At 34.0% G+C, this 14,516-nt stretch overlaps 7 protein-coding genes across 7 annotated transcripts; 1 reads left to right on the top strand and 6 right to left on the bottom strand.

Annotated features, from left to right (window-relative positions):
- Positions 1–356: 356 nt before the first annotated feature.
- On the bottom strand, positions 357–1,969 carry LOC148174999 (uncharacterized). The gene is made up of 5 exons (XM_088037251.1): positions 1,771–1,969; positions 1,586–1,724; positions 1,352–1,537; positions 1,200–1,302; positions 357–621 (listed from the first exon to the last, which is right to left on the bottom strand). Exons 1-5 carry the CDS (start codon positions 1,856–1,858, stop codon positions 412–414), a joined length of 726 nt encoding a protein of 241 aa, XP_087893377.1. The 5' UTR covers positions 1,859–1,969; the 3' UTR covers positions 357–411.
- A 247-nt stretch (positions 1,970–2,216) lies between these two features.
- Positions 2,217–3,289, bottom strand: LOC148174998 (uncharacterized). The gene is made up of 5 exons (XM_088036628.1): positions 3,149–3,289; positions 2,965–3,097; positions 2,722–2,910; positions 2,567–2,672; positions 2,217–2,514 (listed from the first exon to the last, which is right to left on the bottom strand). Exons 1-5 carry the CDS (start codon positions 3,219–3,221, stop codon positions 2,326–2,328), a joined length of 690 nt encoding a protein of 229 aa, XP_087892754.1. The 5' UTR covers positions 3,222–3,289; the 3' UTR covers positions 2,217–2,325.
- A 94-nt stretch (positions 3,290–3,383) lies between these two features.
- Positions 3,384–4,324, bottom strand: LOC148174997 (uncharacterized). Its single transcript, XM_088036629.1, has 5 exons — positions 4,242–4,324; positions 4,062–4,191; positions 3,826–4,011; positions 3,665–3,773; positions 3,384–3,616 (listed from the first exon to the last, which is right to left on the bottom strand). The coding sequence occupies exons 1-5, from the start codon at positions 4,312–4,314 to the stop codon at positions 3,422–3,424; spliced, it is 693 nt and encodes a 230-aa protein (XP_087892755.1). The 5' UTR covers positions 4,315–4,324; the 3' UTR covers positions 3,384–3,421.
- Positions 4,325–5,158: 834 nt separating this feature from the next.
- Positions 5,159–6,221, bottom strand: LOC148174996 (uncharacterized). Its single transcript, XM_088036167.1, has 5 exons — positions 6,076–6,221; positions 5,888–6,029; positions 5,650–5,841; positions 5,497–5,602; positions 5,159–5,440 (listed from the first exon to the last, which is right to left on the bottom strand). Exons 1-5 carry the CDS (start codon positions 6,143–6,145, stop codon positions 5,225–5,227), a joined length of 726 nt encoding a protein of 241 aa, XP_087892293.1. The 5' UTR covers positions 6,146–6,221; the 3' UTR covers positions 5,159–5,224.
- A 253-nt stretch (positions 6,222–6,474) lies between these two features.
- LOC148174995 (uncharacterized) lies at positions 6,475–7,618 on the bottom strand. The gene is made up of 5 exons (XM_088036168.1): positions 7,449–7,618; positions 7,264–7,402; positions 7,022–7,216; positions 6,868–6,973; positions 6,475–6,816 (listed from the first exon to the last, which is right to left on the bottom strand). The coding sequence occupies exons 1-5, from the start codon at positions 7,516–7,518 to the stop codon at positions 6,604–6,606; spliced, it is 723 nt and encodes a 240-aa protein (XP_087892294.1). The 5' UTR covers positions 7,519–7,618; the 3' UTR covers positions 6,475–6,603.
- A 2,530-nt stretch (positions 7,619–10,148) lies between these two features.
- Dnaaf6 (Dynein axonemal assembly factor 6) lies at positions 10,149–10,937 on the top strand. Its single transcript, XM_088037029.1, has 2 exons — positions 10,149–10,531; positions 10,575–10,937. Exons 1-2 carry the CDS (start codon positions 10,241–10,243, stop codon positions 10,830–10,832), a joined length of 549 nt encoding a protein of 182 aa, XP_087893155.1. The 5' UTR covers positions 10,149–10,240; the 3' UTR covers positions 10,833–10,937.
- On the bottom strand, positions 10,836–14,474 carry LOC148174993 (protein FAN-like). Its single transcript, XM_088037028.1, has 12 exons — positions 14,373–14,474; positions 14,097–14,320; positions 13,614–14,049; positions 13,382–13,564; positions 13,260–13,331; positions 12,931–13,133; positions 12,254–12,882; positions 12,010–12,207; positions 11,711–11,963; positions 11,436–11,666; positions 11,046–11,389; positions 10,836–10,998 (listed from the first exon to the last, which is right to left on the bottom strand). Exons 2-12 carry the CDS (start codon positions 14,108–14,110, stop codon positions 10,907–10,909), a joined length of 2,655 nt encoding a protein of 884 aa, XP_087893154.1. The 5' UTR covers positions 14,111–14,320; positions 14,373–14,474; the 3' UTR covers positions 10,836–10,906.
- Between the last annotated feature and the right edge of the window lie 42 nt (positions 14,475–14,516).

Below are 14,516 nucleotides of genomic sequence, written 5' to 3'. Positions count from 1 at the left end.
GTTTGCCATTTTTAATAGATTGCACGACTGGTAATTTATTTATTTCTTGCGAGGTGAAGTTTGTTCGTCGCCGATTTTAGCCATTCTGTCAAAGAAAACATTAACAGTTGTTGAAAACAATAATAATTGTCGATCACATATTTTTTTGTCGCTAAAATTATTATTAATGTCTGACATTCACCTTTTTTCATCGTTCATGCTCTGTCGTTCAGTTATTTAAATTTGTCGTTGATTAACAACTAATCAGTCGGGGTTTTTCTATCGGGAAAAGGTTTATATTTGTCGTGCACTTATATATACCCATATTTTATTTATTCAATGGAAGAATAAATGAATCTATTTTTTCCATTCATCATAAATTCTTTATTTTAAATAGGCATACTTGTAAGTTTAATATTTAACAGAATAATTTCAGTTTGATGGAGAAGAAGCAGGAGGAGCTGTCGTTGTTGGATTTAATAGTCCGTTGATAAGATCCTTAATTGGTCCACTAAGTGTTTCACCAATTTCCTTCGAATTGTCATTAATGTAAGGAACAATTACATCGTTTGCTATGCTGGTTACTAGTGCACTAATTGCTTGGCTGGTTTCTTCATCATATGCAATGCCTTCAATGTCAAACTAAAAATAAGTGAAAATGTAAAGTTTTTTTAATTTTGTTAAATTAGTTGAAATCCTTACGTGACTCATTATTTTATTTTAAAAATGTACGTATTTGAAATAATAAATTTTGCGCATCCACCATTTTTTATTAATTTATAATTTTTGTAATTGTGTGTATACATATTCGGAAAAGTTTTCGTTTCTAAATCTAAATCAAAGAAAAAGAAAGTGTGTAGCTGTTTTTTTTAATATTTAAGTTTTTTTGAGTTTAGAGCTCTCAGCTGTCAGAAATATTTAAAAAATATATACTTTTATATTTCTCTGTCTGTTGAAGACAAAAACAAAATTCTGAGCAATCAAATATGAAACTTTAAGAATCTGAGAAAAATGAAAATCAATTTTGCAGTTCTCAAGCTCAGATTAAACATTTAAATTTTGCTTATCTCTCGGATTTCAGTTTTTAGATTCTTCAAGGAAATCTAGAAAACTACAAAATATGAATACAATAACCAAAAACTTGGTCAGGAAAGTGAAAAAAATCTTAATTACCTCCACCCTAAAAGTGCTTAACTCAACAATAAAAATATTACACTCACTTGTATTTTTTCCAGTTCAATATCAAGACTAAGATCTGTTATTTGCATTGGTATTAATGTTAAACCTGCATCTATTTTTATCTGCAAATCATACAAACCAATGCTGCAAAATAGAATGAATAATAAGTACACAGTCAGCAATAATTACTTACAAAACAGAACCGTTTCCGTAAACTGGCATCTGACCCAAAATAGTAAGGTCAGCTATGTAGCCAGCAGTAACGTCGATATTAGGCAATACAAATGTTAATCGGGCTCTACTTGTGGATACGTCAAGATAAGGCACTAAGAAGCCTTTAATTCCTTCAATAGTTAGATCTGATATACTAAGACTGCCGCTAAAATTATTACATTTTAATACTTTTCATGGTACTGCATTGAATTACTTTAGTATTTGCACCAAATCATCAGGAATAGTGATGTCAACTTGGCCCGGAAATGTTAAATTTTCCGGAAGATCGTTTCTAAGACCTTCAATAGTTTGATTTATTGTGTCGGCTAATGACCCATAGGGTTTGATATTACCTGCGAAAATTACGTAAAAAATTGGTTGTTATTAAAACACTCTTACTATTTTGGTCGATCCCACTGGGCATGGAAAAAACATTCACCAAGGCTCCGCATAGCACAAAAATTGAAATGGCGTAAAACTTCTCCATTTTACTTTAACAAAAAAAATTCTGATTGTTCAGGAACCGTAATAATATTCGACTGCAGTAATTTATTGTAGTCAATTGTATCTGTATAACGTGATTTTATTGTTATCACGGATAACTGATAATCGTATCTGGTAAAAAATAAAAAGTAATGAACAGGTGTAAGTATGCAAGTGTTCTATGTATTAAAGATAAAATGATAAATACGAAGAAAAATAAAACACTTGAACAATTGGATCTTGGGTCCAAATTTACGTTGAAAGGATTGCAAAAGTTGCGCGACAAGAATGAATATTGAAATCGTGTTATCAGTAAGAATTATTTATGTTTTTTCGTACAATTTGAAAGAAAAAGCAGTATATTATATCATACTGGCATCTATTTCTAAGTAAAAGTACATTTTTTCTTATAAAACGTCTTTTTATTGTAAGTGTGAAAATTTATTATTTTTATGGTGAGAGTGTCGTCTCTTAATTTGTAGGGGCTACAGTTGTAGGGGCTCCAGCCAAAATTGCGTTAAGTATAGCTTCAATAATTGGGCTGATAATGTTTGAAATTACTTCTTGATGATCGTCTACGAAAGTGGTAACCACATCGTTGAGCAGTTGACTGAGGATAGCACTGAAGTTTTCGTCATCGAGAGCGCCATGAATATCAAACTAAAAGTTTTGAATTTTTATCGATAGTACACAAATTGTAATTGATAAATACCGTAGATGATCCTAAAGCAAGCTGAATGCGAAGATTTTTAATTGAAAGTCCACCGGACAAATCGATACCTGCTGTACCCACTATTTCAACGTCCACCAGATGGATGCTTTAAAGAAGTAGAATATATTATAATTATTTATGTTAATATAACATACTTTGCTTGGCCTGATCCATACAGTGGTACCAAACTAAGAACAGTGAGATCTCCCCAATAATTGGTGTTTAAATTAATAACGGGAAGAACAACAGTGAAGTTAAGTGTAGTCAGACCTTGAAGTGCGAGAGCCGTTATTTGGAAGCCTTTAATTCCTGTTAATTGCAGATCAGTTAAAGTTGCACTACCCCTAAAATCAGAGAAAGTTATGTGTGAGTACCCTCAGAATTATCGTTAATAATACTGTAGAAGTTCTTCGGCGTCATCCGGAAGTGTGATATTCAAGTCTTCGATTACTAGTGGATCTGGAAGATCGGGTCTTATGCTTTCAATGGTGCTGTTGATCAAATCTTCAAAGTATCCAAAGGGCTCAATATCTAATTAATGAAAGAGTTAAAAAAGAGACAGGTATTAAATGTTAGTTTTACCTTTTGGCGGTTCTACTCCGGTAGCAAAAACAACCGCTACCAGAAAAAGTCCAGAAACGAATAGTTGACGCATGATGTAATTACAATGTTTCTTCCAACAAAAACTTTGTGGTTCTGAATGCCTTGAGAGACTTTTAAATATAATAAGTACCGTCATTGATCTACAAAAACGGAGAATGATAAAAAGATTACATTGTACACAAAAAAATAATTGATATAAAAATAAACGTCGCAATTATTATTATCAAATTTTATTTTCAAATTTTCAACATTTTAAGTAGCATTCGGCGCTGGTGTTGAAATGGTACCTCCACCCAAAATTGCGTTAAGCGCCGCTTCTAAAATAGGACTGATAATGTTTGAAATGACTTCTTGGTGATCATCTATAAAAGTAGTCACCATATCGTTAAGCAACTGATTTAGTATGGCACTGTAATTTTCGTCATTTAGAGCACCATGAATATCAAACTACAAATAAAAATTTCAAGTTTAGGAAACAGATATTTGAACAAATACCGTGGAAGATCCTAAAGTCAGTCTAACGCGAAGATTTTTAAGGGAGATCTTGAAGTTGTCCAGAGTAGCAACTGCAGTACCATCTATTGCCATCTCCTCCAAGTTGACGCTTTAACAAAAATAATTAGAAAACGGCCAATATCTTAATTTTATTAACATACTTTGCTTCACCTGATCCATAAATTGGTATCAAGGTAAGTACAGTTAAATCACTCCAGTAATTGGTGTTTAGATTGATGACAGGAAAAACGAGAGTGAAATTAAGATTAGTTAAGTCATAACCGAGGTTTCTCATTTCAAAACCTTGAATCCCTGTTAGTTGAAAATCAGTGAAGGAGAAACCACCCCTAAAATTATAATTTGTGTTAAAACCGCAAGAAGATTTCAAAGTTAGTACACTAAAAAGTCCTTTAATTCTTCAGGAATAGTAATAGTAAGATTGTCAATTGCTAGTGGATCTGAAATATTAGGCCTGAAATTTTCGATGATTCCATTGATTATATCTTCGAAGATGTACGGCTCTATTTCTGAAAATTTTTACTTGCTTATCACAAAACAAATGAAATAAAAGAATTACCAGCTGGTTGTATTTCCACTCTGGCAGCAAAAGCTGCAACTAGCAGAAGAACACAACAAATTAACTGGCGCATGGTGTAACTATACTAATAAAAAAATTCGACTTCTCCAAATATTTATAAAGACGTTGTTAATTAATTTAATTGGTACCTTTCTTGATTGATTAAAAGATTGTATTGTTAACAACTTATTATCACATTAAAATCTGTGGGTTAATATCCAAAAATAAATTGATACAAATTATAATTACGTTTGTGTGTGTGTAATTCTTTCTTGTTTATTTATTAGTTTATTACTTCAATCAATTATTTTTCGTATATTTTTTATAATTTTTTTTACGTATCAATAACGTTGTTAAAGCTCACCCTGACTTACTTGACCAAATTTTTAGTAACTACAAGGTTCATGAGATTAAGTACCTATTTGTCGATGCGTAGAAAAAAAGTTTTGAAGTTTTATCTTGAACGACAATGAGATTTATTTAATTGAAATAAGTGTCTTTATGTACACCTGCTACAACAATTGTCATTGTTAAAATTACATTTTTTAAGCATTGTTTGTTTCTGTCAAATGTTGAACTGATTGCTTTAAAACTTGGAGTCTATTTTTCAATTGGTTTGTTGTCTGATATTAATTTTCACCACAAATATGTTCTTTTTTTAACTTGCTTATCTAAATAAAAAACAAGATTTTTATCTAATCGCTAAAGGTTTGATGTCTCTAAGGGCAATTAATGGTGGATGCGCCGGGTTGTGTCTTCTAAGAAGCCGTAAAATTTTGAATGTAGGCAAAAAAAAAATAATCTAAATATTATTCATATTTGTGTTTGTTTCCATGCAATATTTCCACAGACCTTCGTTTGCATTATCCCAAAAAAATATTTAATTTCGGTAGATGGTGCATGTATTTAAAGACATATTTTACTTTGTAGAAGTTTTAATAATCAAGTAAAATTTACAAAACACAATTTACATCACATTTCGTTCAGTTGAATCCGACTGGAACCTCTTCCGGAGAAGGAGTGGTTGTAGGTTGCAAAATAGCACCCAAAATAGCATTGATTACTGCCTCAATAATGGGACTTACGACTTCCGAAATAAGCTCTTGATTATCATCAATGAATTTGACTGCCAAATCGTTGAGAATTGAACTCAATAAGTCACTTACGTCTTCGTCATTAAACAGACCGTGCAAATCAAACTAAAAATAGATAGAATTAACTTGTAAATAAATAATGAAGACAAAATGTGATTTACCGTGGCGTTACCAAGAGTCAAGTCAATGCGAACATTGTCGACTGATATACCACCAGTAAGATTAGCTTGTGCGCTTGCCATGAGAGTCACTTCATCAAGATTAACACTGAAAATTACAATTTAAGAAAAAATACAACTAATCGTGGCACCTACCTGATGTTACCTTTCCCAAAAATCCCAATAGCGTTGGCAATATTTAGGTCTAAATCGAAATCGGTATACACATCGAGAATGGGCAAAACTAGAGTGAAATTTATTTGTGTCCCAATAAGTTCAAAATGCAGTGCCGTAAGCTCGAACTGTTTTAAACCAGTGACGTTTAGATTCGCAATGCTTCCATTACCTCTACAAATCAACGTTATTTTAAAAGCAATAAAAATTGCCATCTTACGTTACAACCGCGCCTTCATCATCCGGAAGCGTAAAATTAAGACCATCAACTAGCAGAGGATCCGGTAAGTCGGCTCTTAGACCTTCAATGGTAGCATTGATTATATCTTCGAAGATGTAAGGATTTATATTATGCAAGTCATCTAGAAGAGAAAATGAGAATCGTGCATTTTCTTAAATTTCGCTTACCGTTTGTTGGTTTGACCCCATAACAAACTGTAGCAGCCAACAAAAGAACTGGTATTATTAGTTGTTTCATTGTGAAATGTGAAGCTACCAACGGATACGCTAATAGTCTGATCTGTGCTTTGTAAAAACTGTGATTTATAGTTACACATTAGTATCATGATGATGACCATCAGTGTAATCATTAATCTTATTGTTCTTTAAGAGTACCCACCTGTAAAGGCGATAAATCTCAAGCACAAGGCAGCTGAATTTGGTTGATCAACAAACAAACCGATTTGTTGTCAGCCTTATTGTTATTAAAACTAGCGGACTTCAACGCATGACGCGCAAAAAGGACTCGTTTGAGGTTTCAATGTGTCCACTTCAAAACGCAGTTGGATAGCATTGATAACATCCTGATTTCTATCATAATTTAACCCAGTTATTTATTACACCATTGTTACAACAAAAAATTAAAAATTATGTAACTGACGGTTTTGTTTCGCAACAGTTATGGACAAATAAAAATTATAATGTCACATTGATCCATCACACAAATCCTTGTGTTACTTGCGGTGGTGGTGTGGTCAAACTCCCAATAATAAAAGCCAGAAGAGTATTAATAAGATCCTCAATAATCGGGCTAACGATTTGTGTAACAAGCTCTTGGTTTTCATTAATAAGTTGAACCGCCGATTCGTTCAGAGCTTCAGTCACGGCGGCACTAAGTTCGTCGTCGTTAAATAATCCTTTAATATCAAACTGAAACACACCGAGTGTTTAACAAACTGTCGTAAATTCAATTTCACTTACAGCCGCATTTCCTAAAGTAACTTGTACCAACAAATTGTTCAATGATATTCCTCCAGTGAGATTAGCTTGACCACTAGCTTTAATTGTGACATCATCAAGTTGGACACTAAACAGAAAGTTTGAAACTTAGAGATATTGAAAATTTTAATTATACCTTAAACTGCCAGCTCCGAAAACGTTCAAACTAGAATCTGTAACAGTAGCATTTATGTCGTAATCTGTGTATAAATCAAGGACTGGGAAATTTATACTGAAATTCAATTGAGTTCCGATCAGCTCGAAATTCAACGCTGTAAATTGATAGCTTTGGAGTCCGGTTAAATTGAAATTAGCGATGCTGAGGCTGCCTCTGTAATAGGTTGATAATAAATTGATCTATTTTTGAGTGAAATTTACGTAATGACAGCGCCTTCTTCGTCAGGGAGATTTAGATCAAAAGACTCTATAAGTAGAGGGTCAGGAATGTATGGTCTTATAGCTTCAAGCGTCGTGTTAATGACGTCCTCAAAAATGTAGGGATTAATCTCGGGATCACCTGTTAAGAAAAATTGAAAAAATTGTATTTCAATTTTAAAACTTACTTTGAACTTCAGATTCGTTGAAGCAAAACGCACCAACTAATAAAACAGCTGCGATTGTTAATTCACGCATTTTGGAATATTGGAAATAAAAGCTATATTGTCATCATATCTGAACTTTATATACGTAATTGTTGCTAATCGCGGTCACATTTTAAACGAGATTGATCTGTTTATGATAAAAACTAGACATGAAGGTCGATGGTATTTATCAGAAGAACAGATTTTCATTTTTCATGAGTCAACGAAAGTTAAGGTACAGTGTACGTTTTCTGAAATAAAAAAAGTTCTATAAATTAATGTGTTTTTGATTGTTTACAAATAATTTTACTTTCAGGTGTGCAACAGGTGTTTTATCTCAATTACAAAAATATTAAAATCATTGTAGTGCGTGTCTGTGTTGACTGATAATAATTTAAACAGGTGGCACAAAAAGATACTAAAGTTTTTTTTTTCTCTATTCTACCTATTAATGAATTTATTTTTGGATCTGCATCGATACAGGAAAAATTACAAAGTCTCATGTTAAATCATAATTTTATTTATTAACAATCCAGATATTTTTTTAGAGCTTTCTCTAGTTCACTTTTTTTCTATCTAATACTAATTATGAAGTATGAAATGATTCCATCTCAATCAGGAGAAGAGATTTTTCATCACTATTCTTTTAGAGTTATCTGGAAGCTTTTTCTATTCCTCATTTTATGTTTTTATCATAAAAAGCCTCGTGTCATGCCCAAATAAAATATTTACAAAAAACATTTGCTTTCAAGCAAATCGGTTCAATTAGACTGTAATAATTCCCCAAACCAACGGCTTTATCTTAGAAGAGATAAGTTAATGTGTACCCCTAAAAGATTAAAATATAAGTTAAAAATAATTACCGATTATCATCCCCATTAGAGACTTTTCTGAAAACATTAGAGGGGAGGTATTTACAACCCCACCCGCTTTTGTCAAAAGAAAAGGGCCACACAAAATTAAAATATTCATTTTGCCAACAGTGCTTTGAACAACTTATTCGGTAAGTTATTTTTAATTCTATTACTTTTTTAGGTAATTTTTTCTCCTGTTTTTTTTAGAGCAAAAATGGTCACAATTTCAAGAGAATTCAAAATCAAAGTCATGTTGTGTCCCTGCTGCATGAAACTGATCTTGTTTAAGAATTCCGAGCCCAGCAATGCCGAAATGTACGTCTGCAACTTCTGCTTTGCGGAAATCGTTTATTGCATATTTTGCCGGGAGTGGCATCGAGTTAAAGTGGGATGATAAAACGAAAACAAACTGCACTGCATTTTTTGTACATATTTTAAATTGTGAATAAAATTGTTTTTACACGTGTTGTTACATTTTTGCGACATTATTTAATTGGTTTAACAGATTCCTCCTGAAATTTTACGTAAAAGGCAAGAAAAAACATCAATATTCCGGTTGAAATAAACAAGCAATTGTAGTTGTTTATTCAGATAGTTTTAGTTTATTTATTATTAGATTCAATCGAAACTGTAGCACTTCTTGACCACGGGTGGCCACTGTCTTCCTAAGTCACTTTTAACTGTTTCCATGGCTATACCATCATTAAATCGATTCCACTGTACTACTAGGAAGGCCCCGTCAGAACACAACACATTTTTAATGCTTTTAGGTTGTTTTTCAAAATAACTTTTGAAAAGTTAAAATTTTTAAAGAAATTGCCCGAGTTTTCGAAGTCACCCTTTTTTAAAAAGTCAAAATTTTAAGAAATATATCCTGCTTTATCAAACGTGAATACGGTTTCGTACAAACAAATTTCTCTTTTAAGAACATTTAAAATTAGGAATTTTACCATGTTTTCAAAGATTTAACCCTGTTTTGAATTTTGTACTAGTAGGCCCCTTCAGAACACAACACATGTTTAATGCTTTTAGCCTGTTTTTCAAAATAACTTTTAAAAAGTTAAAAGTTTTAAAGAAATTGCCCGAGTTTTCGAAGTCACCCTTTTTTAAAAAAAGTCAAAATTTTAAGAAATATATCCTGTTTTATCAAACGTGAATACGGTTTCGTACAAACAAATTCCCCTTTTAAAAACACTTAAAATTCGTCTTTTAACCCTGTTTTTCTGTTAGGCTACTTCAGAACAAAAATGAATACGGTTTCGGCCAAGAAAAGTTACCTTTTAAAAACACTTAAAATTCGTCTTTTAACCCTGTTTTTCTGTTGTGCCATTTCAGCACACATATGAATACGGTTTTGTCCAAACAAATACGGACAAAGTCCTCATGAGCGAAGCGAATTTCCCTTTAAAAAACACTCAAAATTAAAAATTTTGCCCTGTGTTAAAGACTTTTCTACTAGTAAACCCCTTCAGAACATATCTTTCCTTTGTTAAAAGTTAAAATTTGCCTTTTTTCCGTTTTTTTTTTTGTTAGGGCAATAGTCCTAGGTTACTAAAATTAACAGGTTTGCTACAAAGTTTTGAGCCAATAGAAGCAGGCTTCTCGAACTGGCGCGAATACGTCATCGGAAAGCTCTTTTAAATTGCGATTGAATTTTTTCATTGCTAATATTATTTAAAATAGCAATATTTTACACTTTGATGTTTCTACAATAACTTTGTTAAACAATAATGGCGATCATCAATGTTTTTACACCGCAGAACAATTGACAGAACTTTCTTGTGACGTCATTATTGTCGCATGTACCTAGCAACCTAGCAACCAAAAGGGGGTGGAGTTTCAGCCTTATAGTAACGAGCAAACCTGCTTAATTTGGGAACCTTGAGTATAGTCACTGTCATTTCATCGTCAGTTTTTACAATGACCGACTTGTACGAAATTGAGCAACTCGTCAAACTCTTCAATCCTCCCAAAGAAAACGACTCTGACTCCGATGAGTGTGACCAACCACCAAACGCCTCTCACCCAGAAGACAAACTTGCGGAACGCAAAGTAAACCCATACGAAAAAGTAGAGCCAGTGAAGCAAGAAAAACACACATGTGAAACCGAAGATAGTTTGTCAGAAAATGAACCTTCTGATTGGAAAAAAACTCCCAAATGGGACATTAGTTATCGTCAACAAGTTACCGCCTCCGATGTCTTTCTACAGGTACGATTTGAAAGTATCGCCAGTGCTTCAAATCGATTTTCAGATGGGGGCTAAGACACCAGCCACTGCAAGTTGCGAAGATATGATCGTCACCATCGATCTTCCAGGAGAGCACATGCAAAATATCGATATAAAAGTCCAACCAACGGAGTTGGTGGTGCACTCGCCAAACTTCAGCGTGAAGATTCCATTGCCTCAACCCGTGCAACCTCAAAGAGGAGACGCGAAGTGGGATAAAGATCGAGAAACCTTAACCATAACTCTGAAGATGGAGAGGGAATTTGATTTCATTAATTTTTAAAAATAAAAAGGACCTTTTATTAAAATATCACAATACAAGTTCTGAATAGTACTTAAAATTATTGTTTGAAACACCTATTTCGGTTTCCACATTTTAATCAGCCGATCTTCACTTCCGGTAACAATAAACGTTTTATCCGAAGAAATGTCGAGCGTTTTTATCGCTCCTGCAACAAATCCTTAGAAAAAAATCTAAAATCATCATAGAAAGTACCAGAGTGGGCCCCACCAACTTCATATAATAATTTAACTTCGACTATATCCCAAATGCATAAAGTCCCATCATCACAGCCCGAAATAAGTAACAAACCATCCCATTTCAGCGAAGAAATGGGCGATTTCATGGTCTTGGTAAAAACGGACAACCCAGTTTCAACATCGATAATCAATAAACTCTTATTCTTGCTACCTAAAGCTAATTTCACTCCATCAGGACTATAGTTAATAGTCGTGATACTGGAAGAATGGATTTGGTATTTCTTTTTCAACGTAAAATCCGTAGTCTGCCAGATGTAAACTTCGCCGTCTTCGGTGCCAACGGCGAGATAATCGTTATCTCTACAAAAAAAATTGAAGAGTTTTTCATGTAATCGTGAGAACTTACTGGTCAAAGTCCAAACAGTTCACATGAGAGTTGTGATCAATTTGTTTTTGCAAACACTGAATGGGTCTGATTACCCCGTTGTTGTTCAGACCTTTCCAGATTTTAACGGTACAATCGCCGCTGCCGGAGACAAGAACGTTCGATTTTTTACCCCAGCACATGCAAGTGATGGCGTCTTCATGGGCCAAAACACTTTCCGTGACTTTACCGTAGTCCAAATCGTATAAAACTCTAAAAAAAATACTTAGTTGGAGTACTACACGAGTGGTTACTACATTTGGTTGTCCCAACTTCCTATAACTAGAACGTTAACGTTAGGCATCTGAATGCAGCTGCTCAAAGGCATGTTTCCAATGTTGGCACTTCGGGTTTGCCGATTCTGTTCCAAAGAAAAAACCTTCAGTTTGGAATCGTGTCCTACAGAGGTGACTTTGGCGCAGTCTTCACTTATAAAAAGGTGGCTCACGGTGTTCTTATGCGTGTTAAAAGTGGCGGCGACTTCTAGCGTTGTTATGTTTTTCCAAAGATCTGCAGAAAAAAGTTTGATACTGTGGTACTTTACAATTGAAAGTACCTTCAGCTTCTGTCAATTTAATTTGATATGGTTCAGTTAGTACTGGAAGACCGATTTTTCTTGGAGGATGAGGTACCTTGAAGACTTGTTTTGGAATTTGTCCGAATTCCATGATTTGGACTTCGAGAGCGTGTCGCTCGTTCAGATCTTGTATTGCGTCTAAATCGACGTTTCCTTCATAGCACAAGTGGTAGAATACTGAAATGAAACCATGAAACAGTGCGAAAACAAATTAGAGACCCACAATTATTAGCTTTGATCGCCTCCTCGCCTTGTTGCTTGTACCCGAAAATCAGATCAATCCACTGATGGAGGCTCCTCGAAACCACGTCGCTCTCTAGAGCATCTCTCAGCTTCGTAATAAAATGTCTTTGGCTTTCAGCCCACGGTGGTAGTTCTACATCTCCAACTTTAAGCCCATTATAGCGATACCCGAAGTTTATCCCCATGTTATTCACCAAGAACTTTCCTTCTTCTTTAACATCGTAAAATTCCGGGATCAGTTCTTTAAAATCAGACATGTTAGTCTGGCAGTTCTTATACACATCCGCGACAGAGTTAAACATCCGGTCTGGATGATCAAACCGACCACTTTGCAGACAAAGAACGTAATGAGGATAAAGTCTCGCTAAATAAAACAGTACGAAACCTGGCGTGGAGTAATGGGAACCATACATGAATTTAGGATGAGACATCTCTTCATAGCGCTCAAGAAGACGCAGCAAACGAGTGTCATCTAAAGCCCCCACGGGCTTACTTAATTCTCTGAAGTTTTTTGGGTCGCTGAGATCTAATTCGTTTGATGTGTAATTTGCGACAATCCACGGAAAAATTGGATATTGCGTCAAATCGTTTATTGTACGGTCGCCTAAGCTGAAAATTTCTTATGCAGATTAAATGGGTATCGCATAATAGAATTACCTATTAACATATAAGAGATAATCGTAATTGGATATGATACCATTTTGCCATTGAAGTGTCATCACATCTTGGTCAGGTTCCTCGAGTTTTAGCGCGGGTTGTTGTAAAAGTTTGTCGTATAAATTATCTCTTTTTCTCTGATTTTTGAAGGATAAGTAGATATGTGGGTTGCTGCTGCTTTCGCTGCAGTAGATTTCTAGGCCCTGGAAAAACAGCGGTCGATAAAAAATTGTCATTTTTCATCACGTAACATTTTTTTGTTTTTCTTTTCTTATATTTACATTAATTTCCACCTTGCACCCACTGAAAAAGTTGGAATTTATACTTACTATGTGTCTCAGTAAAAATCTTCTTTTTACCATCCTTTTAATGCTGTTCAGTTCTATTTTTATTACTGGCACCTGTTGATTTCAATCATTAATTATCATTATTCAGTTAACGGAAAACTTACAGTCTCCACGTTATTGTAAGGTTGAAAAAACAATCTAGCTGTTGATAATAAAATCCTGCCAGGGTTAACAACCAGGGGGGTTACTTTATCAGCCTCTGTCTCCATAACAACTTTTTCATACAAATCCAACCAAAGAGGATCAAAACTAACCCTAGCTTGTCTGGAATGAACAATTGTAGCAATCTTAAATAAATCAAATAAAATGATGTGAAATCTATACATCAAAACAGACCATGTCAGTTTGTTCAGCTGCTGGTAAAGTGCTTGCCCTGTGTAACTGACAGATTTGAGGCAAACAATTCATAATATTGGCATAGTTCAACTCAAAAAGAAAATTTGTGGCTTCTTTGAATTTATATGGGGCCACAATGTTGCCTTCCAACATTTCAATGTATTCTCTACAATTCACTGCTAGAATATTATTGCCATTGGTTAGATATTTCGTGCTGCCTTTCCATTGTTCTATAATAACACAGTCTTTCAATGGAATCTTTAGAATGGGCTTATTGATGTCTTTTGGATCAAAAACTAAAGATTTTGAACACATTTTCAGACGACCATCTTGCTTTTTTAAATCAAAAGTTTTTGGAGTAATATCAGGGGGAATTAAGACCGCACTGAAATCTTCAAAGTATATTTCACCTGGGTCTAGGAGCAACAAGGAAAACCTAAAAACACCTGTTTAAATCTGTAGAAACAAGAAAATAAAATTTACTTTCCACGATCCATTTCTGTTTAAAATATATGTAAAACACCCTAGAGTTAATGGTAAATATTGCGAAATTTGATTTGTTTTTAAGTTATAAAAAGTTCTAGCATTTGGTTATGTTGACAGCACATCTAGGGAATTTTCGTAAGATTAGGATTAGGATGACTGTTGACAGATTTGCAGCGATTCGCCAATGAGGGAGACTAAAAAAAGCGCCGACATTTTTAAAGCTAAAATTACAGAAATAAAATGTTTGTTATTTACTAGATTTTACTTACTCACTTTAAATCTGAAATCCAAAATAATATAAAATTTTAGTTCTGTTGGTCGAGTTGCGCAACCAACAATACAGTTTTTCTTGGTGAACTTGTATTTATTGTTTCTATCGATAATGCAGACAACTGCCAATTTAAAATTATTTTAAAA

This window comes from Gnatocerus cornutus, chromosome 5, assembly GCF_029298725.1.
Source record: "Gnatocerus cornutus isolate USDA-ARS CGAHR chromosome 5, icGnaCorn1.1, whole genome shotgun sequence".
In the NCBI taxonomy this organism is placed as follows: Eukaryota; Metazoa; Arthropoda; class Insecta; order Coleoptera; family Tenebrionidae; genus Gnatocerus; species Gnatocerus cornutus.
The sequence above is the reverse complement of the archived record's forward strand: the minus strand, read 5'-3'. Positions and strand labels throughout refer to the sequence as shown.